At 40.3% G+C, this 26,333-nt stretch overlaps 1 protein-coding gene across 1 annotated transcript; it reads left to right on the top strand.

Annotated features, from left to right (window-relative positions):
- The first annotated feature begins 637 nt into the window (after nucleotides 1-637).
- sncaip (synuclein, alpha interacting protein) lies at nucleotides 638-20,635 on the top strand. The gene is made up of 12 exons (XM_069705921.1): nucleotides 638-912; nucleotides 3,398-3,485; nucleotides 9,655-9,727; nucleotides 9,810-10,360; nucleotides 11,513-11,672; nucleotides 11,758-12,053; nucleotides 12,571-12,750; nucleotides 13,744-13,857; nucleotides 14,527-14,652; nucleotides 15,670-15,839; nucleotides 16,197-16,286; nucleotides 18,839-20,635. The coding sequence occupies exons 2-12, from the start codon at nucleotides 3,429-3,431 to the stop codon at nucleotides 19,803-19,805; spliced, it is 2,784 nt and encodes a 927-aa protein (XP_069562022.1). The 5' UTR covers nucleotides 638-912; nucleotides 3,398-3,428; the 3' UTR covers nucleotides 19,806-20,635.
- The last annotated feature ends 5,698 nt before the right edge of the window (nucleotides 20,636-26,333 follow it).

Raw genomic sequence — 26,333 nt, 5'->3', positions numbered from 1 at the left:
AATTCATATGGACAACCATTCAATTCAATCATCTTCTGTCATGTAAAACTAACTGGGCAGAATGAGCAGAAAAGCCAGGAGATGATTTTGATTCAGAAAGATAGCGGTGATTTTAAGACAGTTGTGGAAAATATGTATTATTATTATTATTATTATTATTATTATTAACATATACATATACGCACACTGAAATCCAAAACAACAAAAAGAAAAACGTTTTGTCAAAATTATATATTTCTACAAATGTTCTTGTTTAACTTTATCGTATAATATTTAACATCAAGGGGCCTCCAGCCTGCCGGTTGACTGTGTTGAGTATCAATTTGTTACTGTTCACATTAAAAGAGGCTTTTTCAGTATGTAATTTGTTACTTACAATATCATAAGTTCATAATTTTTTATGGAGGTCAAACTTGTCATTAACAAAGTCAAGATTATAATGTGGTCGCTTATTTTTTTTGACTTTTACAACGATCATTTAAATCATGAATAATGAATAAATATTGTAATTTAACAACTGTACTTCATCTGTCTAAATATAGCTTTTTTTTGTGGCTTTGCACTTTGTAACCCCTACCCTTTAATATTTAATAATCTGCCCTGCTATACAAAACAGCTTTATATATATATATATAAAACAGAAACAATGATGTTTTGGCAACTCAGCCACTGAAAATGAACAGTAAAAAGGCTCTCGGAAATGTGGTCAGAGTGAGCCCTCGCCTCTTTTCCGGTTCTTTGTGCTCCCCCTTGTGTCAAAGTCTTTGTGCTTTTCAAGACGAGCAAGGCGACGGAAGGAAAAACAAGAAGACAGCTGGATTCAAGGGATCATTTCCAGCTAACGGAACCAGCTCGTCAAACCAGCTTGATCCCCCCCACCCCCCTACTCTCGGCGACCTGACTTCGATAAAGGTACCGTATCACAGAGTTGTCCAACAAACAGCTCCTTATTTTTGACTTGAGCATTTCTGTTTGACCCGATTTGCCCAACTGCCTGGCTGCAGCTAGCCAGTTAGCATCTCCATGTAGCGTCTCTTGATGGTTAATCATTAAATACATAAATACATATATGTCACTCTTAAATGTTAATTTTATTCGACTTCCATCAGCCTGTGGGTGTTTTGTATTTTTTGTATTTTTTATCTTTGACTACATCCTTACAAAAAAATGCTCCCCTCCCCCAAATTTTTCCCCATTAGAAGCATACATTTCTTAGCTTTGTTAGCTACTGTAAGTTTGTTTTTGTCCCCACATTTTTTTATTTTAATTATGCAAACGCAAAGGTGTAATTACATGCACGTTGCTCTCACGTGTTGTTTTATTTGACTTTTGTCAGCCGGTGGTCGTTTTTTTTTTTTTTTACTTCTAGTCCATTTTCATTCCACATGTATTTTCCTCCCCAGTTTTTGTCAATAAAACAAAATTATAAATAGATAATCATCAAAATAAAAGTCTGAGGATTCTACAATACAATATATATATATGTGGTTCAAAGTGCAGCAATCACAAATGAAGCACTAACCAGAAGCCCTTACAATAGGGATGAAATATGCATGTCTTCTACAATTATTCAATTTTTGTTGTTGTTAAAAAACAAGTTGCTCTTAAACTTCAAAATGGTTGTTGATTATTTTTGTCTGTTTAACTAATGGCTCCATTGACTCATTGTTTTCAACGCTGCTTCTGATTAAATAACATTGAAATCAATGCCACACACGATACTGATATATTGTTTTCCTGATATTATTAAGGCAAATATATATACACTCAATTAATCAACAAATCAATCGATAAATAATGGCTTTCCACTATAGTTTTTAGCATCAGTTAACAACACAAACGTGCAAAACAAAGACTTTAAGGACCAATTTTTTTTTTTTCAATATTTCTTAATTTTAAATATGAATTAGGTAATTTGGTGCGATACAAAATGTGAAATTCACCCAGATCCAGACTGATCGTGTGTGATCCAAATGATTACATGCATACTACATAGCATAAAATATGTCATATTCGCCATGTGAAAATTCACCTCTGCCCGAGAATACGATGTTAGGCCGAAGTCCCGATTGGACACCATCACAATACTCGGATGTCAATCCAATATTCATTGCTATTTTTAAGCATAGGTGATTCCACAAGTCATTAAATATAACATTTATTGTGACCTTTGCTTACTTTTTTTAACACGTGACCATGGGAGAAAAAGTTCAGTCATACACTTCTTAGAGACTTGTGTATTCTACGAGTCATATTTCCAAAAAACAGTTAAATAACGTACTGTTTATAATAAACTTGAATAAAGCACTATTGTAATAAAGTTAACCTCATACCCCCAACAAATTTCTTTTTTTTTTTTGCTGATGTCATAATTTTACTCACAGTTGGACTCATTTTTCGCTGCACAAACATGCCAAAAGTATGGAAATCTCAAAAATGTCTTATTTTTGCAGTATAACAGTTATGATGTCATAAATGGCATTTCTTTGATAAACTATTTTGCAAACATGAACAAAAGATGGAATCTATATATAAAACCTTTTTCGTATTCCCACAAGTGTTAACAATACAGGAAAATGGAGGCTCCCCATTGGTGTAGATATTGCACTATTGTAATTTTTTTATTTATATCTGGTATGCCAATATTGGTCTATAAAATTGATTGACTAATATATCAGTCAGGCTGTATGTATTTTCAATATAGATTCATCTAAAAATCAATTATTAGTTTAGTCAAAAACATGTCAGAAAATAGTGCAGTTATTATAATCTCCAAAGTTCTAAAATAACATTCAACGTCGGTTTTTTTTTGTCTGGAAAAACAGTCCCAAAACCCAAATGTATTGAGTTTAGTATCATGTAAGACAGTGGTGGGCAAATGGTGGCCTGTGGAGCCAAATGTTGCCACCACCTTGTTTGTTTGCTCCATTGCATAGCCTCAGTTTGGTTGATATGATGATGAGCTAATGTAGCTACTCACAGACAGCTATTCAAACTGATCTAAACCTACTGCGACGTCACCCATAAAAGGTTTGTGAGCGGCTGTTTTTGAAGATGTGGGCACAAAAAAAAAATCGAGCGATTAGCATCGTTCAAACCAAGAAAACGAACAAACTCATGGAATGTCGTTCCTTCCCTGCACGATCGTGTCATGTTCACGCTTTACTCGAATTTCTCAACATTTGATCTGTAGTCTTTTGTTCTATTTTGATATAGGTTTACATAATTTATAAATCATCCCATTTTTCGTATATTTTTTAGTGTTGCCACTTTTTTTGAAAGAGGGGTTTTAAATTGTCTCCTGGAATTGAATTTAAATGTCAACACGTAGATAATAAAAGAAACAACAGTTTTTGTATCGTGGAGATTGTAAATTATGTATTTTTTTTGTCTGCAGCTGGTTGTGAGGCCGATGATGTGGTGTGAAGATGGAAGCTCCTGAATACCTCGACCTGGATGAGATCGACTTCTCTGACGACTCAGTGGTCAGTATGATACGGCAACGTCACTAGCAGCTACATCTACCTGATAAAAGTTAACAGTGATGTTAATGCAGCTAAATAACAGTACATAAACAGTGCCGGCAATCAACTCCAAATAATAATAATATTAATAAACTTTATTTGTGTAGCACCTTTCATACAAGAAATGCAGCTATAAAGGGACATTTAAAAATATAGAAAAGAAATTAGATGCACAAGAACCGATAAAATACATAATGATAAAGTCTCATTATGGTTTTTGTTGGCTTGTGACTAAACCAAAGCAGTACATAAAGTTTAATTTAGTTCTCGTAGCACTTTTGTTGAAAGCATTATGTGCTCATTGATGCGTGTTGTCCATAAGCATTGACTCACACTATTCAATTCAATTCAATTTTATTTATATAGCGCCAATCACAACAGGATATTTCATGGCACTTAACACATTCAAATCCTTACAGCAGAACTTTACAGCATTATATTACATTACATTACATTTCATTTAGCTGACGCTTTTATCCAAAGCAACTTACAGTCAGTGCATTTCAACCATGAGGGTACAAATTCAGAACAACAACAATCAAGAAAGTAAAATTTTCTTCAAGAAAGCCAAACTACGAAGTGCTATCAGTAAGTGCTACTAAAGTGCTTCCTATTCAAGGTAAAGTCGGAAGAGGTGTGTTTTTAGTTCGTGGCGGAAGATGTACAGAGTTTCTGCTGTCCTGATGTCGGTGGGGAACTCATTCCACCATTTAGGATCCAGGACAGCAAACAGTCGTGATTTAGTAGAGTGTTTAGCTCGCAGTGAGGGAGCGACAAGCCGATTGGCAGATGCAGAGCAGAGTGAACGGGCTGGGATGTAGGGTTGGACCATGTCCTGGATGTAGACTGGACCCGATCTGTTCACAGCACGGTACGCAAGTACCAATGTTTAGAAACGGATGCGGGCAGCTACTGTTAACCAGTGAAGGGAGCGGAGTAGTGTGGGTGAATTTAGGGAGGTTAAAAAGACAAGTCGAGCTGCAGCATTCTGGATGAGCTGCAGAGGACGAATGGCGCTAACAGGTAGACCTGCCAGGAAGGAGTTACAATAGTGTAGGCGTGAGATGACCAGAGCCTGGACCACAACTTGCGCCGCCTTCTGAGTGAGAAGGGGACGTATTCTCCTGATCTTGTGCAGCATGTATCTACAGGAACGTGCTGTTGCAGTAATGTTGGCAGTAAGGGAGAGTTGACTGTCGAGTGTAACACCGAGGTAGGAAAACAGTAAAAGGACAGTTGATTGAAGATAGCTCGCTCCAGAGTTTTGGAAAGAAAGGGAAGAAGAGAGACAGGTCTGTAGTTGTTTACTTCAGATGGGTTGAGGGTGGGTTTCTTCAGTAGAAGGTTCACTCTTGCTTCCTTCAGAGAGTTAGGGAAACAGCCAGTTGACAGGGAGGTGTTGATGAGATGGGTGAGAAAAGGAAGAAGGTCAGGAGCAATAGACTGGAGAATGTGAGATGGGATGGGATTAAGGGGCCAGGTGGTTGGACGGGCGAAGGTTACCAAGGTAAGAACTTGATTGGGAGACAGGGGGGGTGAAAGAGGGAAGCAAAGGGGATAAAGATGAAGTTGGAGGAAATGTAATTAGAGAAGATGGATTAGAAAATGAGAAGTGTATGTCATCTATCTTTTTTGTAAAATAGTTGACAAAGTGGCTTGGTAGAAGGGTGGAGGGAGGTCAAAGAGGTTGGAAAAGATGGAGAATAGCTTTTTAGGGTTAGAAAATGAGGATTGAATTCTGGTTTGGAAGAAAGAGCTTTTGGCTGCAGAAATTGAGGCAGAGAAAGAGGAGAGAAGAGATTGATAAGTGAGAGGTCATCAGGGTGTTTAGATTTTTGCCATTTCCTTTCTGCTGCTCACTTAGTGGCTCTCTGAGAGCACCGAGTCAGACGACCACGGAGCTCAGGAGGACTTACGGACCTGTCGTGACTTAAGAGGACAGAGAGAATCAAGAGAGGAAGACAGCGTAGAAAGGAGAGTGTCTGTGGCAGAGTTAGGATGCATGAGGGAGAAAGAGTCAGCTGAAGGGAGGGCAGATAAAACAGAGGAGGGAGAGGGAGCGAATGTTGCAGCGGACAGGTACAGAATCTGTTGATGTGGGAGGGTTGTCAGTTTGAGAGAGTGGGAGAGAGTAAGAGATAAAGAAGTGGTTGGAGACATAAAGTGGAGTTACAGTGAGGTTAGATGTAGAGCAATTTCTGATGAAAATGTAGTCAAGGTGGTTACCGGCTTTGTGAGTAGGAGGGGAAGGACTGAGTGAGAGAGCAAAGGAAGACAGTAAAAGTAATAGGTCAGATGACTTCTCAGTCTGGATGTTAAAGTCACCCAGAAGGATAAGTGGAGGGCCATTTTCTGGGAAGTTTGATAGGAGGACGTCTAATTCTTCCAAGAAATCTCCCAAAGGACCTGGTGGATGGTAGAGAACAACAATGTTTAATTATACAGAGAAACCCAACAATTCAACAATTCCTACATAAGCTAAGAGGGAAAAAAATCCTCTTTAAGGGAGAAAAACCTCCAACAGAGGGAAGAAAAACTCCCTTTAACAGGAAGAAACCTCTGACAGAACCAGACTCAGAGGTGGGCGGAGCATCTGTTAACAGAACCAGGCTCAGAGGTGGGCGGAGCATCTGTTAACAGAACCAGGCTCAGAGGTGGGCGGAGCATCTGTTAACAGAACCAGACTCAGAGGTGGGTGGAGCATCTGTTAACAGAACCAGGCTCAGAGGTGGGCAGAGCATCTGTTAACAGAACCAGACTCAGAGGTGGGTGGAGCATCTGTTAACAGAACCAGGCTCAGAGGTGGGTAGAGCATCTGCCTTGACTGGTTGGGGTGAGGAGAGCAGAGAGAGGAAAGGACATCATAGAGATCCAAAACATGAACTGTTGGTGGAGCTGACCAAACACAGAGCAGAGACATGCAGCTCGATGGCCGGAGACATCTGGAAAAACAAAAATCTGTTTATTCGCCACTTTCTGGTCACCTATTGTTAACTCAGAGGTTAAAGGTGTAATATGTAAGATTTTAAGTTTAAAAAATGAACTCAAACCAGCTGTAGAATGTGAAGGAACAGCAGTGTTGACGTTGTGTCAAAGACATCTACGTATTAGCAACCCGTCTCATAATACCACGCTGCACCTCAACAGGTTATCTGTTAAGCATTCATTCATTCAACCTTTATTTATACTCGAGAAATCATTGCGGGTGACCGCTCATTTACAACGACATCGAGTCATTTACAGAGCAAAGAACCAACAAAAACAAACAGCAGTGATCACAGCAAGAAGACAAGCTGACAGAGATGAGATCGTAACCACAGTTGAGCTTCTAGTTAAACCATTTAACTGTCAGATGAAGGAAGATTTAACCTGAAAGATAAATTCAAATCAACAAAAACATCAAATAAGAAGGTTATATAAGAAGCATTAAAATATACGTTATGTAGTTTGAGTAGATAACAACGGGAGTAAAGTACAGTTTATGTAAAACAATTACAAGTGCAGGTTTGGAGATTTAAAAATCAAGCTTTGGAAATGTGTGAACGGAGTGAAGAGAATTGATTTTTAAGGAGATTCTGTGTTTAGTTCCAGGAGTTCAGGTGCACTAAAGTTAAAAGCTCGAGTGCAATATTGCGATCATACAACAAGTTAACCAACTAACTAAAATATATAAACAAAACTTATTCATAATTGTGGGTCAATTCGCTCTCAAATTATGAAAACTTTGTGTTGGTGCGTGATCTCTGTTTCCATGGCAACACATGGGGTTAAGACTAACAACTGGAAAACAATCAGTCGCGTCCAGTAGAAGAGAATGCAGCGTAATGCAATGTTTACCACTCCAGGAAGTTGTAGTCCGACCCTTAGCAACGACCCTAGCAACAGAGACGAGATCTAGTCCAGTTTTTTGGGGGTTTCTGGAGATGGTTTCTCAAACTGAATAAATACAGCACATAGAAACATTAAACTGCTCAGCTAGCTCGATCTCGTGGTAAGCAAGATATCCGCTGAAAGAAGATATCGATGGACTTGTGTCCGCTGCAAGGATTTTAAGTGCGCGACTATCTGTGGTGTTACGGTATGGGGTCCAAAAAAGGACCAAAAGAGACCCAATTTCACCAAATGGGTCACATTTAATAGACCTATAACAAATAAAAACAACATTATATTGCATATAATATGAAATTCTATTCCAAATATATATTGCCATTGAGAAAGCGGAGTGATATTTTCCAGCAGGGTGTGATGTTATGTTGATTTGTTCCAAATGTACAGTCGATTGCTGGGTCAGAACTACTTGTATAAATGTAGAGTCCAGTCTGCCCTCAGTCCAACGTCAGAGGAAGAAGATTTAGCGTATTGCAACATCTGGTCAGAATGAATTGGAACAGTTATTATTGCAAATTCTACTTCACAACATAGTTGCTTTTCAGTGCTGACGATCCCCATGTCGATTTTTAAGATGTCCAAAGTATCTTGCTATGATTTTTTTTGAATGACTTGGAGGTGGAGATGGTGATATTACCAGTTTTCCTGCTGCATGTACTTGTGGCGCCCTGGCAGGCAGGGCAGTGGAGGAGGAAAGAGAAAGATGCGCTACATGCAGATGAAAATCCGTTTTTTTTCGGAACCAGTAATAAGCACTTGTAAATGCTATGGTAACCATCAATTTTCATACCACGGTATAGCGTGATACCGGTACACCACAGCAAGACTTACACCAAACCAATTATATACCCAAAGAATTCTGTAGTGCGAGGGCTTTACAGACATAATATGAATTTCGAATTGTAAGCATCGCACGAGTGCTGTTTGCTTGAACGGAAAACAGCAAAGGAAAGTTAAGCAGAAAACTAGCCAATGAGCTGGAGCTGACCGAGAGGCACCACCATAACAACAATGAACAACCATAGATCCAAGTAATATTAATATGAAACTTCATATGTCTAATGATGACAAGTTTCACTCTCCCCGTCACTCCTCAGCCATGACTTTATCTATAGTTTTTGTTTTGTTTTTTTTTTTTTTTTTTTTTTTACAGTGCAAAAGATAAAACAACAAGTTTAAACATGACTCTTGTTTTTGTCAGATCTCCAGTCCCTGGAATTTGCCATTCTTGACATAATTTAGTATAAAACACCAACAGTCTGATTCACTCAAGGTTTGCGTCTGTAAAAATCACGTGCAAATTTCACTTCAAGCCGCCAAAAAAACCCGTCCAAGCTGATCTAGTAATGACGTGCAGTGAGGATTCAAATGTGCCATTTAAACACACGGTGTCCATTTTGCACGTTTGCCTGAATGCATGTGTAATATTGGACAATACACTATTTGTTGAAGTAGAAATTTAGCTCCTGTAATGATATTTACTAAACCTGAAAGTAAATATAGCAGAATTGTGTGTATTTTGAGTACGACTGAAGGTATTAATCAGATGCACATTAGTAAGAGACGGCTGCTCTTATTGTGGTGAGAAGGAGACGTAGGGGGAAACCTGTGTATGTAGAGAAGGTGTTTCCACCCGTGTCAGAATTTTTTTTAGATGTCAGACTCGCGCAACACCAAGACTCAGCATTTTCTTGTCTTCTGGGTCATCCCAGCGTATGAAATGAATGAAACCGAGTCACAGAAACCTCCTGTTTTATCTGCCAATGTTTTATTATTAAGTAAAAAAAAATGTTTGCCTAATATTGTGCCATCTTTCTCTTAATTTCATTTATTGATCTTTTTTCTTCCTATATAGCATTTTTGTTTTTATATTTATATTTCTTAATTTCAAAGCGATCAAAGTTCCTTTTTCTTTTTGCAGTCATTCTGTTTTTTTCATGACTGGAATCATTTTAACACGCGCAAAAAACACCTCATTTATACACAGTTATTTTCACCTGATGTCAGTGACACAATTTAGTACCCTTCATTTGAGATCTTAGTAAATCAGGCCCCAGGTGTGTAATACTGTTTCTTCACTGAATTGTCTGTGTGTGTGTGTGTGTGTGTGTGTTTAAAAAAATAAAAAATAATAATATATATATATATAGATAAAAATCTCTGTCTGTCAGTGATCTCCCTTGGGTTTTAAAAATTGGTTCGACTAACATTTCCCGCTCTGTTTGTCTTCCCGTCTTGCAAGTATTCTGTCACATCACTGAAGAGCATCCCAGAGCTGTCCAGGAGGAGCGATGGACAGGCAGAGGAGAGACCAGGTAACTAAGAATAATCCAATGACGGTTAAGTTTAGCACCAGTTTGGATCAGATCTGTAAATCGTCCTCGTCCTCCCCCACAGCTCCGGCCATCAACTGGAGTCGCGGCATTTCCTCCCACAGCGGCGGGGGAATTAAATCCGCGGGGCTCGCCGAGGTTCACAGCAAATTCCGGCCAGTAAAGAGGGTCTCGCCTCTAAAGCACCAGCCGGAGACCCCAGAGTCAGACTCGGATGGGAAAAGCCATGGCCTGGTCCTCGGGGAGCCGTGCGAGAGCACCAAGGATGACCCCAGCCCCGATAAACCGACCAGCGCCTCGACCTCTTCCGACGGGCCGAGAGGGAAGGCAAAGGCCCCTCCGGTCGGAGGGAACAACCCTCAGGCTCTGTTCGGGGAGCTGGAGCACTACGACCTGGACATGGACGAGATCCTGGACGTGCCTTATATCAAGTCGAGTCAGCAGATGTCCACGCTGCCTCGCGTGTCCCACGACAAGCACACGGTGATGGGGAGCAACCTGGGCGGAGGCACCCTGGAGAGGAGCCGCGGAGGAGGAGGAGGGCTGAAAAGTTCTGATTTACCTCATAATGAGCCTCTGAGCCTGGGCAGTAGCAGCAGCAGCTCACAGACACAGGTAAGTCAACCAGGAACCCACTTTGTAATTTTTGTATTCGTTCACAGTTGATACAGCCTCTATGTTGTTGGTTTAACCAGGGATCAGAAAGTAGTAACAGTAGTAGTAGTAGTAGTAGTAGTAGTAGTGGGTCAAGTTGGAAATTTGTAAAAAAAATATAAACAGATACAAAACAAACAGAAATTATACTTGACATACTTTGGTGTTATAATCCATGAAATTGGAAGTCCCGGTGGCTTTATTTTTTTTAGAAAAATACCATTTTAAATCAAAAAACACAATTTAAAGAGTGCAAATATTCTTTTATTTGCAAAAGTACCCAAAGGAAGAAGTTGACAACGTTATATTTGGGAAGTCATCTGTTCGAGAGCAAAAAAATTGTGCATAGCTATGTAACATTGCTGATAAATGCAAAATTTTAATACATCTTGAAAAAATATTTCACACAAAATTACAAATAAACTTCGTTGAGATGAATCGTTTTTGTAAAAACAAAAAAAATTGCCAAAGCAACTATAATTGTTTGATCTTCAACGGTTTGTATTTGTGCTTGGTATCATCAACATAATCATACTAACCGGCAAACTGATAGTGGGATAGGGTGTAGATATAGTTCCTTTTCACGAAATGAGCTTAAAAATTTTAAAATTACTTTTGAATGAAATTTACTTCTATTGTTTCTAAGCATTTATTTTGGTAAGTCCAACGCAAACAATCACTTGGGTGATATTCAGATTTTTTTTTTGGTGATTTAACTTTCTATTTTTGTGATATTTACTAGGCCCCTGAATTACTTTTTAGAGTGAAGTCCCCCTTATTTAAATCAGCTGTAATGTTATGACTTCATGTAAAGAAGTCGATTGATTAATTGCCTTTCTATTGCAATCAAATTTGAAAAAATAAAAGCAAATTTCTTGACTTAAAATGTCAAATTCTTACTTCAATATATAACTGTTTTTGCAGTGTTAAGATTTCCAAATTTTCTTAATATGTTCACGATATTCTTTTAAGGCTTCTGTTGCTACAATTAATTTCTTTGATAGCAAAAAAAAAAAAAAAGTAGCTTTGTCAATGAATTAATTTAATCAGCTGTGATGTTATGACTTCATGTAAAAAATTAAAAAAAAATCACCGGTTTGTGGTTCCTCCAAGTACTGCGTCCTGTCTCCGGGGAAGTGGTCGGACCTGAGGAAATCCAAGTCAATGGATCCGGACCACCACCGCTCCCCGGGGGGGGGTGGCTACCAGCCGGAGCTGCTCTCCTCCGGCCTCCTCAGCTGCTCCTCCTCCCTCTCCTCTTTCTCCGACGCTGGTACGACCTTAAAGAAGAAAATACCGTCAACATTTTGATGATGATGATAATGATGATAAGACGTGACTGGATTTTTTTTTCGCAGACAAGATGCTGTCTGTGCGCGTCTACCCAGACGCCCAGAGCCTGAGGCCTGGCGTGGAGCGTCCAGGGGGGAACTCCGATCTCATGTACCCCCTGCCGGGGTGCGGCGTGAGCAGGCAGGACAGCTCCAAGACCTGGGCTCCTCCTGGACCGGGAGGAGGAGGGGGAGGCAGCAGTGGTGGCGGTGGGCCGAGGGGGTTTGGAGGAGGCGGAGGAGCGGGAGGGGAGGTGGATGAGGAAACCAAGAAGAACCAGAACATCATCAACATCGTCAGAGAGGGGCAGATATCGCTGCTGGTGAGTCATCATTTTATTTTATTTGAATAACTTTGTGTTTTTTCTTTATCTATTCCTTCTTTCCTCTTTTACCTGCCTCCATTTCCTTCTGCATCTACTTCTTGTACTCTTCAATGCCCTCTTTCCTCTCCATTTCTACTGTGATAATTTTTTTCTACCACCATTTTCTTTCTCTCCCTGTTCCTCTTCCTCCTCCAAAAAGCTGTTCTTCTTCCTCCTTTTTAAAAAAAAAAAAAAATTTAGCTCTCCTTTTCTTTTTCTTCCTTCTTCTGTACCTTTACCTCTTCTCCCTTTTTCTTGCTCCTCCACCTCCTCCTGTTTTTCTCCACATTATCATCCTCCTCATTTGTTACTCTCCCTTCCCCTCTGCTCCTCTTTCTTTCTCTTTATCCTCCTTCTTTTACCTTTCCCACCTCTTCCTCCTCTGTCACCTCGCTCTCCTCCTGCTCCTTCTTTTGATCACCTTCCTCCTTACTTATTGTCCTGTTCCTTCTTGTGCCTCCTACTCCTCCTGCAGCCTCACCTCGCGGCCGACAACCTGGAGCTGATCAAAGACGAGGACGGGAACAACTTGCTCCACATCTCAGCCTCTCAGGGTCACGCCGACTGTCTGCAGCATCTCACCTCTCTGATGGGGGAGGATGGCCTGAACGAGCGCAACAACCAGCAGCTCACCCCTGCAGGTCTGGGAGTCAAGGTAAGAGTGTGTATGTGTGTGTGTGATCTCCAAAATATCATGTTCACACTAAGATAATAAGAATACTAGCACACCATCTGTAGATAACTCGTAATGTAAATTTCTGATGAGAGATTATGATTGAGGTATTTAGCTATCAATTGGAAATTGTATTACTCAAATTATGGACTGTTATCTTTACCTTTTTAAAACAACAGCAAAAACATTTGTAGCTTACTTTTTTGTGAAAGAATGTGAAGATGCTTTGAGGAAATGTTAAAGTGATACCCACCTCAGGCCCACTGGATTGCAGATGTTTTCTGCCCGACACATTTGTTAACACAATATTTTTTTAAAAGAAAGAAAAACGTGACTCCTTTGTTGAGAATTTATGTTTTGATGGAGAATATTCATAAACTTTATCGTATTTCGTCCTTTAGCTTGAAGTAGTTGAATGACTTTAGGTGGCTGAATACGTTAGGAATCTCATTTTATATATTCTAAAAAATGAAATAAAAAAGCATTGATTGGATGTTTTCAAGTTCAAAAGTGTGTTATGCATTTTGTAGTAATCACACAGTCATGGGAAAATGCCAATTTGTCACATGCAACTCTTTCTTTGGGTTGCGAATCTTGACTCAACCTGATTTTATTCAGTTAAATCTGGAACAAATTCTTTGACCACAACTTTGTATCACGAGCTATTAGAAGCACATAAACGATCTCTCTTTTTAAAGAAGATTTTTAAGTAGCGGTTTTAATGACTGTGACAGTTGAGCTAGACAATTAATAATTGAATGGTTCACAGCGAATTTAGAGTTATGCTTGAAATGCCTGTATTTAGTGTGTGTATCACTTCATGCTATGGGGACTCATCTACAATTTCGTGGGACAAAAGCATGTCCACATAAAGCAAATTCTTTAAGGCTTTGTTAAGGAGTCAGATTAGTGGAAAGCCTCCAGGAAGTGAATATTCGTCAACGTGATGCGAACACGAGTGTGTGTTTGTTGCAGAATGGCCACTTAGAGTGTGTGAGGTGGATGGTGAGTGAGACCGAGGCCATAGCAGAGCTGAGCTGCACCAGAGAGCATCCCAGTCTGATACACTATGCTGGCCGCTATGGACAGGTGAGGCAATTTACAAATGTCCCCTAAATGTACATACAGCACATCAGTAGACACTACAATTTACAGATGTCCCCTAAACTCCTCACATACAGCACATCAGTAGACACTACAATTTACAGATGTCCCCTAAACTCCTCACATACAGCACATCAGTAGACACTACAATTTACAGATGTCCCCTAAACGCCTCACATACAGCACATCAGTAGACACTACAATTTACAGATGTCCCCTAAACGCCTCACATACAGCACATCAGTAGACACTACAATTTACAGATGTCCCCTAAACGCCTCACATACAGCACATCAGTAGATCACATACAGCATATCAGTAGACACTATCATTTACAGATGTCCCCTAAATGCCTCACATACAGCATATCAGTAGACACTATAATTCACAGATGTCCCCTAAACGCCTCACATACAGCATATCAGTAGACACTATAATTCACAGATGTCCCCTAAACGCCTCACATACAGCATATCAGTAGACACTATCATTTACAGATGTCCCCTAAATGCCTCACATACAGCATATCAGTAGACACTATAATTCACAGATGTCCCCTAAACACCTCAGACAGCATAACAAAACTGTCGGCGCATACGTGAGTGGAAGGACCATTCGAGTATATCGTGATGACCTTCATCTCTGCTCCTCCAGGAAAAGGTCTTGCTGTGGTTGCTTCAGTTCATGCAGGAACAAGCGATCTCTCTGGACGAAGTCGAACAGAACGGAAACACCGCCGTCCACGTCGCCGCCCAGTACGGACACCTCACCTGCATACAGGTAGAACGTTTTTCAAGTAGATAGATATAAACTTTATTAATCCCTCGGAGGCAAATTTTTACGTTCCAGCAGCATATACAGGGCAAAAATATTAAATATAATTTTAAAAAAATGCACATTCTATACAATAAAATTAAATTTAATAATATTAAATAAACTAAACAAAACAACAAACAAAACAGCTGTGCAAGAGTGTCGTTGTTGTGTGATGGATTTGGCAAGGGGTGAGTTATTGTATAGTCTGATAGCGGTGGGCAGGAACGATTTCCAGTATCGGTCCTTGTGACAGCAGAGCTGGAGGAGTCTATTGGAGAAAATGCTCCTCTGTCCCTGCAGTAGGTGGTGGAGAGGGTGGTCAGGATTATCCAATATGGATAATAGTTTGTTCAGTGTCCTCCTCTCCACCACCTTTTCCAGACTGTCCAGTTTGCAGCCAATGATGGAGCCGGCCTTCTTAACAGCTTAGCAGCTACTACAAACGCTACTAAGATCATTTTCTCAAATGGAACATAATAGCTAGAATTTTCCAATATTCGAACAGTTGTTTTAATCTCCAAAATCAGATTAGTACATGCGAATTTCGTTCTTTTTATTTCCCCTGTATTTTTTTACTTGGTTGTAATGTGTTACTCCTGTCAGAAGGTGGCGGTAATTCCACTGAAGGGGGTTCCAGTGAAATCAAATAGCTGCTCTGATTAATACTGGGAGGGGGCGGTTAGTTAAGCAGTACTGCAAATTATACAACTAATGATAATAATGATGATGTTTCTGTTTTGAATCTAGTATGAAAAAAAACCAGAGCCATCACCATGTCTGAAATCTTAAAGAGCTGAGATGGTTTGTGTGTGTGTGTGTGTGTGTGTGTGTGTGTGTGTGTGTGTGTGTGTGTGTGTGTGTGTGTGTGTGTGTGTGTGTGTGTGTGTGTGTGTGTGTGTGTGTGTGTGTGTGTGTGTGTGTGTGTGTGTGTGTGCGCGCGTGCGTGTGTGTGTGTGCGCGTGTGTGTGTGCGTGTGTCCAGACTCTGGTGGAATACGGCTCCAACGTGACGGTTCAGAACCAGCAGGGGGAGCGGCCGTCCCAGAGCGCGGAGCGGCAGGGGCACACCACCTGCGCCCGCTACCTGGTCGTCGTGGAAACCTGCATGTCGCTGGCCTCGCAGGTGGTTAAACTCACCAAACAGCTCAACGAGTAAGTTACCATAATTATGTTTGAGGGACTCTTTATCTGGCACCCTGCCGCCAGGCTTTTACGAAGCAATTTCAAAAGGGTCTCCGTTGAAAACTTTTTTCATACAAAACCGCACAAAAACGTATGTAACTCGGGTAACATATCATATTAGAAGAACGTTTTATCGGAAGCAATCTGTGTAAAATGTCAATGTCAATAAATCCATTCACTTAAATAGAACCATATATTCCCTATGTTTTTTAAATTGTTATTATTTATACTTGTGTGTGTGTGTGTGTGTGTGTGTGTGTGTGTGTGTGTGTGTGTGTGTGTGTGTGTGTGTGTGTGTGTGTGTGTGTGTGTTTGCGTGTCATGTAGACAAGCAGCAGAGAGGATGGTTTTACAGAAACAGCTACAGAGACTGATTGATCCCAACAAGGCTGAGGGGACGCCATCCAGGTCACCCAGGTAGCACACACACACACACACACACACACACACACACACACACACACACACACACACACACACACACACACACACACACACACACACACACACACACACACACACACATACATAACATCTCATTCTCTATCGTGCTAACTTCACACCCACAACTGATAAAGTCTTCAGAATACACCAAAGTATAATAATAATAATAATAAACTTTATTTGTATAGCACCTATCATAACAAGAAATGCAGCTCAAATGCAGCAAGAGAATTGCAGGCAGTGTTTCACAAAAAAAACAAATATAAAGGAACATTTAAAACTATAGAAAAGAAAAGAGATGCATAAGAAACGGATAAAATGCATAAAATTAAACACAAATAGAGTTAAAATATGAAATAGGCAATATGCATTTTAAAAGCGCGGTAGTTCAAAGTGCAAGAGAGCTTTCAAGAGTAACCAGCTAAAGGCTGGTGTAAAGAGATATGAAAGTATAAAAACGAAACACTATCAGTTCGATAGAAGAAAAACACCAGTTTTTTTTTTTGTTGTATTTCTTTTTTCTTTTTTTTGTTATGTTGGAATGTGTTTTTACACCACCACAAGTTTATTCTTATCCACGGCCAATACTGCAATACCACAAAATAAGATAAGTGCTACTGGAAATGACCTCCAGCATGTGAACACATCACCGCGCCAAAATATCTGCAGCTTTAATTATTTTACCCAGAAATCAACGTGTTTTTGTGTCCCTCTGTTTAACGCAGTCAATAAACCCACTGATTCTTTTTTTTCCAGCAGCAGTAGTGGGAAAAAAAAACAACTTTTGTGTGGCGTTCAGGAACAGCTGCAGCTTCCTCAGACGCCTTTAATTTGAAAATTCTTCACGCCGGTGGCCCCGCCCCCCTTCCTCTACGGAGCCAAGACGGCGACCGTTTAGAGTTTCACACTCTTTTTTTTTTTCTTTTTTTTTTGGACCGTTTTGACTGCATCATCCTGGTACTTGTAGTGCACTGCATGTTTCTGTACTTGACAGTGTTAAACGCACTTATGCACTCAAAATAGTGAGTGTTAGTACACAAGTACAACATTTGGAGCAAAGATATCCATGTACTGGTGTACTTAAACTCAGAGTCTACAGGTGAAGGTGGGCCTCATATCATTACCACTGTTTCCCATACATGTACTTTTACTTATGGAGGTATATTTGGCAACCCATTTTGTCATTTTTTAAATTAATTTTTTGAATCTGTCCGAGAGGACGACGCTAGATCTGTGTTGGAACCCACCGCCTGCTCGGACTGACAGCGGCGTAAAGAATAAAACGTACAAAAAGTGCAGTTATTGCGGTCGACGCTGACAATCGTTTTTTAAAACAGCTGAAAACATAATCGATCTGTTGAGACATCCGGAAAAGTCCGGAGAGATGTAAAGTTTCAGACAAGCTCGAAGTTCCATGTGTCGCTGCTCCAGTATGAAAGAAACCTGCACCCCACACACGCGCTGAGTTGACCAAATACAAAACATGGGTTAACAATTAAAAGTAATAACCGGATCCATCATTCAGTGATGTTTGGGCTGCAGGTAAACTACTGCTCAGTAAAAAAAACACTCAGAAAAAGTCGTTTAAAATGATGCTGTTGCAGAATGTTAATTAGTACCAATTAAGAGTGTCATTAGAGTATTGAATCAGTCGGCAGTATCATTAAAATCAAAATATCCATCCCTGTTTCTCACTTACTGTATAGACAGGAAGCAATTTCAATTATTTCAGCCTCAAAAAAAGTAATGATAAAATTATTATTATTTTTTTTTATAGGTGAGTAGAGAGCGTATCAATAAGTATCGGTACCAGTAAGCTATATTGATATTGATACCCCTCCTCTTCCTCCTGAGTGTGTGTTAGACAATATACAGTACTGCAGTGGGGTGTCCTGTATAATATATCATGTTAATAACATTTTCAGTTGGCTTAAAAACATGAGGGGGAGTGTCCTTTATTTCATAATCCAATTTTTAAAACAATAATTAGGTTTTCTGGAATAGTATAAATTGTAGGTCAGTGAGTTGCGATGAAGTAGTTAGTACTAGGTACTGTGGCAATACTAGTAGTCAAAGTGGTAGAAGTTGTAGCAGCAGGTAGGGCAAAAAAGAAAGAGTTGCCAGAGTGACCGAGGATGGCTTTCATTATTGATTAATTTTCCTGATTTGGTCAATTATGCAATCTGGTCATAGAATTGGCCCAAAAATAAAGAAAAGTAGCTGTCACAGTTTTCCCAGAATGCAAGGTGATATGTTTTGAATGTCTTGTTTTGTTCTTCTAACAAGCTGAAAAAGTTATTAAATTTAGACTCGTAGAAGCAAACTGTAGAAGTCATTTTTAGTTAGTCGATTAGGCTCTAATACAAAATAATAGTAATAGTAGCACGAGTACTGGTCAGTTAGAATGCTTGCGAAACGTAGTATTATTTTAGTATCATTAGGGGCTGTGGTAAAAGTAGTAGTAAATCAATGCAATACACACACACAAAAATGTATATTAATGTGTCTCCGTCTCCGGGCTCCAGCTTCCATCAGCCATCAGCGGAGGCCTGGCCCGAGATGATGCTGACGGCGGAGGGGACTCCTGGTGACGGTCACTGGCTGGTCCGTCAGGGAGGGGTGGGGCCGGACCCCGTGCTCTGTCCCCGGGAGAGACTGCCTCCGGCGGGCGGGCAGAGCAAAGAGGGCCCCGGAGCCACCGGTGGCCGCAGGACGGGGCTGGTGGAGCGACGAGAGCTCAAACTAGCGAAACTCAAACAGCTCATGCAGCGCTCGCTGAGCGAATCCGACTCGGACGGTTACCCGCCGGAAGAAGGTAAGAGCCACGGAGCCGCGCCCTCGAACGCGCCGCGACCTGAGAGGCCGTCGCACCTTCTCATCACAGAGGAGGAGCCGGTGTCCAACCACCTCAATCTGATTATGAAGAAGCACCTTCCCTCCTCCTCCACCTCCTCAGCTGAGAGGAAGCAGGCATTTTCTCTCAGCGGGTCGAAGTCGGTGGACAGCGTCAGTTTCAACTCCTCCCCCACCGCCAGCGACCTGGAGGACTGCGGGGACGGCAAAGCGCTGGACGCTTGCGGCGACTTCCAGAACGGCGCCAACGGTCAAAAAGTCGCCACTAGCCCCAAAAGCGCCCTGAAGTCGCCCTCGTCCCGCCGGAAGACGTCCCAGAACCTCAAGCTGAGGGTCACCTTTGACGAGCAGGTGCACACGAGCTCCAATCAGGAGGCGGAGCCGGCCAAAGGGAGGGAGAGGACGACGGCGGGCAGCTCAGAAAGCAAGCGCCCGTTCGGGACATTCCGTTCCATCATGGAGACGCTGAGCGGAAACGCAAGTCACAACAACAACAACAACAACAACAACAACAGTGGCGGTCCCTCAGGCTCCACTGTTAAACCGCCGACCTGTCAGAATTCACTCGGCAGGAAGTCAGAGAGCAAAGGAAGCCCGGGAGGCGGAGCCAAGGGCAAGAGTAAAAGCAGTAACGTTTAAACTGGCCGGTGCCTCCTGAAGGGGCAAGAGCACATAACGAACAGACAATGCAATCAAAAGCAAGCAGTAAGAGTTTTATAGCAGTTCATCGATTTTATATATCGTCCGTCCAAGATTTAAAAGGCTACATTTTTCAAACTGTTTACGTTTAACCCAGAAGTATGATGGGATGTAGCCATTTGGAAATACAAAGCAAAACATCAATGAAACAGTGAAGACGATATCCATGTTATTCCTTTTTTTTTTTTTGTTTTTTTTTTGGGTGTTTACCACCCAATCAAGTCAAGGGTTATTTTCATAAATACCATCCCATCCACTACGATACTCTCGAGTATGTTTCTGTTAAACAATTTTGAGAATTTGTGCAAAGAATGACAAAATAATCTAAATTTAAGTGTCCTCTTCTGATCTTTTCCTGGACCTTTTAAAACTGTACCCCATCTTTTTTTTTTAAGCACCAGAAAAAGCCAGTAAAGTCAACTTTTGAGTTGGTATTATAACTCCCAAAGTCAAGTATGAACTTTACTTGAATCATTTTCAGCAGTATTTCCTCACCTTTGCCTCCGATGTTTGATTCTTGGTTTGTTTTCATACAGTTGAAGGAAAGACAAGGATTTGTTGTTGGTTTGGTTGAATTTCACTGGTTAAAAAAAAAAGTTTCCAATGGAAATCCATGGTTTCTGTTTGTTTGCCGCTTGGCTAATGTAGTGTGAGCTACACTAAAGAGCATCTTATTAAATATTAGTATTTATGTTTATGCACACAGGTTGATTTAATTTTTTGTATGCAGCTATAATCATGCACATGGCTACCGTGCACCAGCACATATATATAGCATATATGTGTATATATATATATATAGATATAGATATATATGTGTGTGTATATATATATATATACACGTGTGTATATGTATACATATACATATATATTACTATTTAATTATTTGTTTTGCTTTTTACTTTATTTTCAACACAATATGTTGATCTATGCAGTATTTTTGGCATGAAGTAAATATTTGTTGCGTCATGTGTTTTTAAGTTCTTTTAAAGGATGCAGCAACAGGCCGACCATATGAACTATGAAGTAAAAGAAGAAATAGAAAAAACGTTTTATACAGCTTTCATGAGATTGTGAACATTTTACAAACTCAAAGCTGAACGCCAGGAAACTAAAAGGTCTTTATTCCGATGCTACTATTCTATTTAACATTTGAATTTCAGTGTGATCGAATAAACAATAAAAACACAAGAGGAGGTTCTCAATGCTCTGTCTCTCAGCATGCTTACGGATGCATGAGCCGTAGTTTAAAGCAAAGTTTTTAAGTTTAAAAGCAAGGTCAGACCTGTCACAGACAGAGACTCCAATTGAATCATTGAAGTCATTTTTAAGAAAAAAAAAAAAAAAAAAAGGCAAAACATTTGCTGGTTTAAGACTTTTCAAACATGACAAGTTGTTGCTGTTTTTGGTCACAAGCTGTGTTTCCACCAAACCAAGTCTTGACACCCTGAATCCAAGGACTCAGTTCTGGGATCTTTTCAAAATGTAAATGTAGCTTTACGTTACTGTAATTAATGTAATAACAGTTACCTAATTACTGTATTGTATTTATTAAGACCCAAGTTAAACATTTTTCACCTTTTTCTGTTGGATAGACCAAATCTGAGTAAGAATTATCATTTGCAGCCATAGTTTCCACCTTTGTGTAGCACCATTACCAAGGATCAAAAAGGAAAAAAAGAAATTCACGACTCAGCGAGGTTTTCTGGACTTCAGATTTCCCCACGTGCTTTCCTGTAATAAAAAACAACTGCTGTTATCTGTGATTTTTCTGACCATTTTATTGGTTAAAACACACTAAAGCCTGATGAGCAGTTGTTTTTTAAGGGTTGGAACATGTAATCATTTTTTTTCTTCAATATCTAAGGTAATAATGTCGTGTTAGAGGGAAACTCATAAGGTACATTTTTAGTGTGTGACAGGCTGACCCTGACTAACCTCTGGGTATGTTACCTGCCCAGCGTAGCACAAGGACTTGAGAGCAAATTTCAATAAATGTTGTAGTTATTCTTCAATCCAGCGACCAAGCAAACAAAAACCTCCAACTCCCTGTTTTATTTTGTGGTGAAAAAAACCAGATTTAGGTCTCGACTTTTGAAGCTCTCTTGTAAATCTCATTTAGAAACTTCAAAAAAATGCATCAGGAACTTCAGTGTTTTAAAAAAAAAAAAATGATGCATGTTTGTTAATACAAATTTAATCTGGATTTATTGGGGTTGGATTCAATTCTGTAGCGTTTTTCTTTCACATCCGCTGCGTCTGTGCACAGTTCTTCCACACGTTTTTTTTCCATTTCATTTTTGTATCTGTGCTGGATGCAGAATGTATTTCAAAATATTGAACTGTTCCATTAATCATCCATGAATATATTAAAAGAATACAGCGTGATGAGTGGAAAGAAATTGGTTGAAACTTTATTCTGTTTACCCGACGTCCTCCATATTTACTTCCAATGATGTAAAGAAATCTGTACCAACTTTTACAGTCGTAGGGTTAAAAATACAATTACCGTAAAAACTCTTTATAATTAGTAGCAATTTACATTATTATTTTCCGAATTTTGGGCAGTTGCAGGAACATTTCTAGTCTGCATTGTTATTGAGATTGATTTTTTAAATCCAGAACATTTTTAAAAGGGTCTCCATCGTAAACCGTCCCCAGGGAAAGAAAACGACCTGGTCTCTACCTGCTTTCTTGTGTTTTTAAATAACTCTTCTGATGGTCAGTCGCTGATGCTGCAATCGACTTAAATGTTTACCTTCAAGCAAAAAAAACAACAACAACAATGCAATGAGATGCAATATCAGTGAATTGAGATTTTTTTTTTTACCAATCAAGTGTACAGAAAGAGTCTTCTATTATTCTTTTATTTAAACTGTTGTGAAAGCTGAAGACAAATCAAAATAAACTTTTTTTCTGGACTTCCAGATGGTGTCAGATCATATTTTGTTTAGGTTTCACGAGGGTGGTACACACTACAAAAGTAGGAGCTTCATTAATTCAGGCAGTATTTCATCTTTATTGCCAATCAATATTTGGCAATCATTCACTGACATTTCTTGACTATTTATAGATATTTTGTTTACATTGTGACTTATTGCCTCATTGGTCTAGTTGGACCAGTGTTTTAGTAAATCGAAATTTAAGTTTGTTTTTGTTGTGTTCCCGTATTAATTGAACGTGTGTGAACATGTGTGTGTGTGAGTTTGTTTTTGTTGTGTTCCCATGTTGGGAAACGAAGAGCAAAGGACTTGTTAGGACAGCTGCACACATGTGGAGCTTTGAACTTGTGTGTGTATGTGTGTGTGTGTGTGTGTGTGTGTGTGTGTGTGTGTGTGTCTGTGTGCATGTGCGTGTGTGTATACAGTATGTGCATGTGTGCGTGTGTGCATATGTGCGTGTGTGTGTGTGTGTGTGTGCGTGTTTTGTTTGGGGCGTTGTAGTCTTGTCAGGGAAAGGCAAATCAAAGGTCTAGCTAGAACAGATTCTCACGTGGAGCTTTGAACTTGGGGAAGGGGTGGTTGCACCACCGGGTCATTTGTGACCCGTGAGGACCACAGATGTTATATTTTCTTTTCAACCAGCCATAGTTCACTGTAAGTTGTCATCATTGATTTTCTTTTTGGTTTTGTTTGTTGTTGTTGTTGTTATCTTCGGTCAATTGGGGAAATTAAATGACAAATAAATAACACATTTATGATCAAAGTGGTTTTGAAAATGGGTCACGAAAGACCCAAGGACAACAGGAAGGTTAAGCAGACCTCTGATGTAGCTCAACACAAAGCCCTCTGCTGTTGGAGGCAGCCAATGCTCTGAGTGATGTTCTGCTGGGAAAACTTTGGGTCCTGGCATTCATGTAAATGTTTCTTTGGCGTGTACCACCAACCTAAACATTGTTTACCCCCCTTGGTGACGGCAGAATAATATGCCATACCGCACTGCCAAAAAACTATTCAGGAATGGTTTGAGGAACAGAACAATGAGTTTGAGGTGTTGACTCCGCCTCCAAATCCACCAGATCTCAAACTGATATGTGGATGCCCCTCCTCCCGATTTACAAGATTTACAGGATCTGCTCTTAAATAATTTTGTGGCTGACAAATTTTACCAAAATAAAAATGATTCATGCCTTCACTTGAAAATACTAAATCACATTTTAAGGCCATTATTGTTAAAGCCCAACAAGCATTGTTTGTTTAGTGTGTATCTTTGTCTAATTATACTGTACTTGTTTAAAATCATGTCAGTTAGCAAATTTGATGTGCTGTTCAGACTACTGAACTGTCCTGAGTTGTGTTTTCGCTCTGATTTAGTGAATCAGAGTGAAATTAATTAATTTAATTACTGCTCAGTTCTGTTATTTAAACAAAATGCAGAATCGAAGAATTAATTGATACATTTCAGACTGTAGCTTTTATATTCTTTCTTTTCATCGTCTGACTTATTAATTGAAAATTAAATTTGATGTATTTTACACTTATGAGCTCCCAGTAGGAAAACATTGAAAATAGGGTTTACAGTCATTTCTTTCAAATATTTTTGTTCTAGTATTAGCGATTAAAGAGCTTGCTCATTGTCTCTCTTACTTTGACAAGCAAAAACGTACAACATTTTGCAACCATCTACTGCTGTTTAATTAATAAAGGAAGCTGTCTTTGCTGTCATGGAGACCTACCTCCGACACAGTCAGAGGCCCACTGGAGGTCTCTGGACCCCCAATTTTGACCACTTCTGATCAAGACGGATGATGTGTGGGAATTGTGCTCGCTGGGTAATTTAATGGACGATATATAACGGAGCGTATATTTATTTCTGCGCACTTCGGTGGCATCAAAAACAGTCACTTTAAAGGGGCTAGAATTTATGGTGTTTGAGTAGCAAATTGGCCTTTGATGGTTCCCATGCAGGGTTCGGCTGCTTCCCCACGGAGCCTAATGGGGGTTTGCTCTAATGGCGTCCCTCAATCATTGCGGTGAATAAGAAACATGAGCGTTGCCCGCTGACTATTAGCAAAACAACACGGAGAGATGTAAGGGCGTGAAATGTGAGGACGGCCGGATTCATCAGGATATTCTATATGCGCCTCGTCAGTTCATGTAACAAAAAAACGAGACCTATTTTTTTTTTCCTCACTCTCTCATTCTCTTACCTCCTTTTCTTCCAGGGGTGTATGTGTGTGTGTGTGTGTGTGTGTGTGTGTCTGTGTGTGTGGAGGGGGGTAAAGTTAAACTGATAAATTAGACCTCATTTATTGGACAACAGTTTGAGTCAATACCCCAGAGCCTCCGCTCTGTAGTGTGGACAAGGCTCCAGAGCCCCTAATTGGTTCGCTCTCTGTGAAGGGGGGATATGGTGGTGTTGGAGGGTCTTTTTAAGAGAGCGGGTGGGGCGGGGCCCCGACGAGCAGCGCATTTGGCCAATGTGCTTTGTGCCCCCTCACGCACAAACACACCAGCAGCGGTTGTCTCGCAAGGCGGACATCCGCACGGCACACGCCACGAAAACATAGACAAGTGCTAGATTTGACAGCTCCGGCGGAGGGAGGGGAGGGAGGGGAGGGAAGGGAGGGGGGCGGTGGAGTCATGTATAGATTTTTGTGTCTGTTATTTTGGCTTATTTGTGTGCTTCTTTTACTCAGTCAATCAAATTTAATTGACACCACTGGGCTACGACCGGGGGCCCCGCAGCATGCTGGGATGACAGGCCCTTTTAATGCCAAAAAGAGGAGAGGCAGTTCTTCTGCCTGTGAAGGATGGTGAGGGGGGGAGTGGAGGAGGAGGGAGGGGGTGGCGAGGGTGACAATTCCTCAGCCCGTCAACGGCATTAATTGATGTAACGACAATCATGATAGATACTAATAAATACAACCTTTAGGAAAAAAAAGAAAAGAAAAAGTAATTAGACGGCATCCTGTTGTAAACCGCAGCCGCTTGATTTCCAGGCTCGCTGACAAACACTATTCGTCTTCCGTGAGGCCCCTTCGAAAGGGGACACGAGGCTTTCATTTACATGCAGATCAAACTCGGCATTTGCATTTTTAGCCTCAGCGAGAACAGAAGAGAGGATCACCTCGTGAGGAAGAACTCAGATCCTTTTCTTACAAAGAGAGCCAAACTTTGCTTTCAGATTTCTCAGAGTTTCAACATGTCCTTCATTCCTCGGGCGTCTTCTCGTGCCTAAATGTGATTGAGTTGTTGAAAACCCTCTGATGTTAGATGGGATTACTTGATGACCAAGAATCTACAAGATGAATCCAGCAGGATAAATCCTTAAAAGCGAAGTTCAAGATGAGCATTTAACCCCTCTACTCATCACTATCACTGATGTTTTTAAGATATGACCAAATTAATGCAACTGGTGCTGGACCCAAGATCGGGAACTATTACTGACATTCATGGCATGAACGACACAAAAAATTATTGATCCATTCATTTGCTTGATTTTATCTGGTAATTGTGGATTTCAATC

The sequence above is a fragment of the Brachyistius frenatus genome, unplaced genomic scaffold, assembly GCF_029030835.1.
Source record: "Brachyistius frenatus isolate BFR_SWC_R1_liver_20210118 unplaced genomic scaffold, ASM2903083v1 Contig_60, whole genome shotgun sequence".
NCBI classification, from domain to species: Eukaryota; Metazoa; Chordata; class Actinopteri; family Embiotocidae; genus Brachyistius; species Brachyistius frenatus.
The sequence above is the reverse complement of the archived record's forward strand: the minus strand, read 5'-3'. Positions and strand labels throughout refer to the sequence as shown.

Coding starts and splice junctions, on each gene's coding strand:
- sncaip (XM_069705921.1), top strand. CDS start 3,429: ATGGAAGCTCCTGAATACCTCGACCTGGATGAGATCGACTTCTCTGAC. Junction 12,054..12,570: donor AGGGGCAGATATCGCTGCTG/GTGAGTCATCAT, acceptor CTCCTCCTGCAG/CCTCACCTCGCGGCCGACAA. Junction 16,287..18,838: donor ACGCCATCCAGGTCACCCAG/GTAGCACACACA, acceptor TCCGGGCTCCAG/CTTCCATCAGCCATCAGCGG.